This window comes from Pediculus humanus, genomic scaffold (assembly GCF_000006295.1).
Source record: "Pediculus humanus corporis 1103172107631 genomic scaffold, whole genome shotgun sequence".
Classification (NCBI taxonomy): Eukaryota; Metazoa; Arthropoda; class Insecta; order Psocodea; family Pediculidae; genus Pediculus; species Pediculus humanus.
The window spans coordinates 179,870-184,143 of NW_002987244.1; the positions used below are offsets into that span (position 1 = coordinate 179,870).

Here is a 4,274-nt window from a genome sequence, read left to right on the forward strand (position 1 = left end):
AATAATTTATTAAAAAATTTTTTATTTTCAATATTTTCATTATAAAAAATGTTTACCTATTTTCTATCCAAAAAACTTCCATACTATCTGTATCACTTGATGATTCTGTATCAGTTACACTTGTTTTGAGAAATTTGTTTGAATGCATTTCATGAAATAGGGAATCTGAAAATAATAACTCGATAATTTTATTTAAGCCAAATTAATATCACTTTCATTAGTAAAATGGCGTAAAGTTACAAAAGAATTATTTTATCAAAAATATTTTTGTGTGAAATTGAGATGGTTTATTTTTAAATAAAATTAACTCCAATAATTTTTCTTTCTTTTTTTATATTTATTATTTATTAACTTAAAAATAAAAGTCAAACAATATGACTTTACCAAGATTTGCTAATTTTTTTTTTTTTTTAGAAAAATACAAGTAGGTTTAATTTTTTTTTTTATACAAATTTTGATTATTTTTTAAAATGCAAAAAATTATTTAAAATAAAATGATTAGTAATTTTTTTTCTTTAATTAAGGTTTTAAATAATTAATGCATTTATAAAACAAAAAAAATTAGGTATATACAGAAATATTAAAATCTTAAAATCATATTTGCAGATAAAAAATTATAAAAAAATATTTACATTTTAACACATATTTTCAGTCTTATAATACAATAATTAAAATTCATGTATTACTATTCTATTTAAATGTAATTTAGGCATTTATGGAAAAATTAAAAAAAAAATTACCTGTCGTAATGTTAGTGTCCATACTTATATCGTCTAAGAGTAAATCATTGAGATCTTCATGATTCATTACTTGTTGATAATCTTCGGCTTGTTGTAATATTTTTAAAGTATCATGATTAGTAATAGGAATAAATTCTTCTTCAGAATTTAATAATTGACCTTAAATGATAATTTTAAAAACTATTAAAAAATCTTTAAAAAATAAAAAAAACTAATATATTTAAATTAATGTATTGTAAATCTAATTATTATAAAATAATAATTTTACCATAATTTTTCTTAAAATTTAATGATATTTTCCAATAAATAGGCACCAAAAAATGACTAATCAATACAGGTACTATCATAAATACAATAACAAATGTATGAAGAGACTGTAAATTTGATATATATTGGTCTATTTTAATAATACTTAAAAAGAAAATACAGCTAAACAAGCAGAACTAAAAAAAAAAAAATTTTAGGATTGAAATTATGTACATTACATAATTAAATTACAAAAATTTGTTAGGAACATAAAATTATACATATAAAAAATATATACTTGCCATTCCAGGCTCTTCTTGTCTAAGATGTTTCATATATTTAATAATACTTTTAATTTTAGTTTTCAGTTCAATCCAAGTCAAACTACACTGGTTCTGTTTATCGGATCTATAGAAAATAGGCACAAATATGAAAAAAGTTTTTTTTTTTATAAGTTTTATGAGCAATCTTTATACTTACTGATAGCTTGATTTTACTTGAAAAATATTGAATTTTGAAATGTAGTTAATAAATAAATAAGAAATAATGTTTTCACCTATCTGATAAATCGTTAAAAATAAAAATATCAAAAATATGACTCCATAAAACTTGAGTTTGAAATTAATTATAACCCTAAAATTATAATCAGGAGTAATATTTATGTTTATAAAATGATTCCTTATTAAAATTTTAAAAAAAAGCATAGAAATTAAAATAGATTTGGTTATTACCAAAACATTCCAATCATAAAGGTAATATAAATAGAAGAAATAAAAACATTTTCCCAGGTCATTATTTATATAATTACATTAAAACTAATTACCAATAATTAAAATTAAAACTAAATTTTAGTCATGAATAATAAAAAAAATATAAAATATCGTAGTATTCCAAAAACATTTTTTTTCCCCCCTATTTATCAAGACGAATTAAATTCGGTCATATTTAATCTGTTATAACCCATTATAAATTAAAAAAAAAAAAAAAAACGACCACATTAAAATTAAATATAATATTTTTTTAATTATAATAATATCACAATTGTGTATTTATATTAAAACTTTAAGGACATCGTCTCAATTCCAGTCTTGCCACTCCATAAATTAAAATTTAGTACTAAAATAATCGAATTAATAAAAAAAAATTTTTTAATTATAAATATCATTACAAAATTTCAGTCTATTAATAATAAACACGCAGGTATTTTATAAATAGACATTAATTTACGTTAAAATAACTGAAAAATTTTTAATTTCTTTATTTCGCGCCAAAAAAAAAACAACCATTTATTAGCGTTACCTGTCGAGTAAATAAGAAACTAAAACCGATTGTTTTGTTAATATCGCTTCACAGTAAAGTTATTTCACTGTAATAGTTTGATGTAGCGTCGCGTCTCTGTGTTGTGGGGGAAAGTTATTTATTAAGTCTGATTATTAAAATGCCTTTCGGTTTGTTTACCTATAAAATTTTGTAAATTCAAGTTAATTGTACAATATGTCATTTGTCGAGTTTACGGCTACCTTTTCTAATATCGATGACGATGAATTTAAAGTAATTTTTTAAAATTTAATCTTTCTGTCATAATATTAATATGCCAGGTGGTCGTGTTTTGTTTATAAGCAATATGGCGGAAACATAGTGAAGAGTATATTTTATTGAATAAGTTTAATGTATAATGAAAGATTTAAATACTTTCAAAAAGTGATTTTATAAAAAAGTGCCTTTTTTTATCAAAGTGTTTTTGTTCGTGAAATTTATTTCAGTAGTTTTCTCGTTTTTTTCTCTACTTGGATTATGAAGGTTACAGTATGTTTTGGTCCAGTTAGAGTTGTAGTGCCTTGCGGAGATGGATTCATTACGGTGCGTGATCTTATACGTCAAGCAACACTTCGTTATAAAAAAGCAACAGGAAAAGTAAGTACATAAATTCATTGTAACAAACAAAGTTCTTCCCTAACATGTTAACAAGGAAAAGGTTCATTCACTTTTACTGTTGTTGTAAGTAAAACAAGTGAAATTTTTATTTTTTGCTCATTCCTTTATTAGAAACAGCATCAAAAGTTCTAATAGTGAAACCAATATCTTGTAAGTACTCTAAAGTCATTATCTTGAATAAATCTACACTTTTACATTTTTGACATTCTCCATAATATTATGTAATAACTAATGATAAATTTTTACACGAGTGAATCAAAATTATCAGCCTTGTAATTCGATAAAATATTTTAAAATCATAATTTCTGTGTAACTCATTACTATTTGTTAAATACTTGAATTATTTTTCTCCTTAAAGACATATCAAGTTTTATTCTGCTTTTTTCTGTTTTAAACATTTTTTAAATACATTATTTATAAGAATATAATATTAGATTATAGAAAATTAGCTAAATCAAACTTAATAAAAGTTAGAAAAAATACATCTTATAAACAGAACATGACTGAACTTAAATTTATGAATGGCATTTCTTCGACCCTAATAATCACCATTAATATTTCTGTCATTATTTATGTTTCATATTACATAATAAATTTAAACTTTTTCTTACTGTGTGCTGTTCTTATATAGTTAAGAAATGAACTATTAAAAATGTTATTTATTTTTATAATTTTTTCTGAGCAAATCGGTTTTTAAAACATTAAATATATTATAAATCGAAGAAGCAGTTTTGAAAATGTACTCGAAACTACATTTTACTCGATAATATTTCTAAGTTTTATAGAATAACTTTTAATGTGATTCTTGGTTAATAATGCATTATCATAAAATACTTTTTAAAAAAAAATTAAATATGATTCTAAATAAAAATGTATATTTATGAAATGTAAGAAGGGTAAAAATAAATGAAAAAGTAAAAATTTTAAAAGTTTGTTTTTCAAAATAAAATAAGGATTTAATATATTTTTCATTATTTTAATAAAATACATTAGAAAAATTTATATTTACGTGCACAAATACATGTTTAAATGAAACACAACAAAGCATTTATTTTACAAAAACAGGTGTGGTTTTTACATATCCACCGAGAGTGATATAAAACATTATTATTTTAAAATAATTTATAAGTAAATTTATTATTGTATTGTTGTGATACCGGTTATAATTTCTTAATACTTATCAGGTACAGATTATTAAAAATACAAACACGTCAAAGTTTTTTATTTGACGAGTTAGGCTATACGCATTCCAATATAAGTGACGTTTCATCTTGGCTCATGCGTCATAATAAATGGTATTAGTCATTTTTTCTTTTTTTTTTTTTTTCTCTAAAAAAATAATGAATAATTCAC

The 4,274-nt window shown here is 21.5% G+C and overlaps 2 protein-coding genes across 2 annotated transcripts in view; both read left to right on the forward strand.

Moving 5' to 3' along the window:
• Phum_PHUM257840 (RNA guanine-9-, methyltransferase domain containing protein, putative) overlaps positions 1-802 on the forward strand; it is a gene marked incomplete at both ends in the record, with an annotated part of 1,628 nt that extends 826 nt beyond the window's left edge. Inside the window, 2 exons of the mRNA XM_002426469.1 lie at positions 198-271; positions 710-802. Of these exons, the coding sequence (XP_002426514.1) occupies positions 198-271; positions 710-802 (167 nt within the window). The remainder of the gene's footprint in view (positions 1-197; positions 272-709) is intronic.
• Positions 803-2,780: 1,978 nt separating this feature from the next.
• The window catches only part of Phum_PHUM257850 (uncharacterized protein), a gene marked incomplete at both ends in the record, with an annotated part of 14,756 nt that continues 13,262 nt past the window's right edge, over positions 2,781-4,274 (forward strand). Inside the window, one exon of the mRNA XM_002426470.1 lies at positions 2,781-2,900. Coding sequence (XP_002426515.1) covers positions 2,781-2,900 — 120 coding nt within the window. The remainder of the gene's footprint in view (positions 2,901-4,274) is intronic.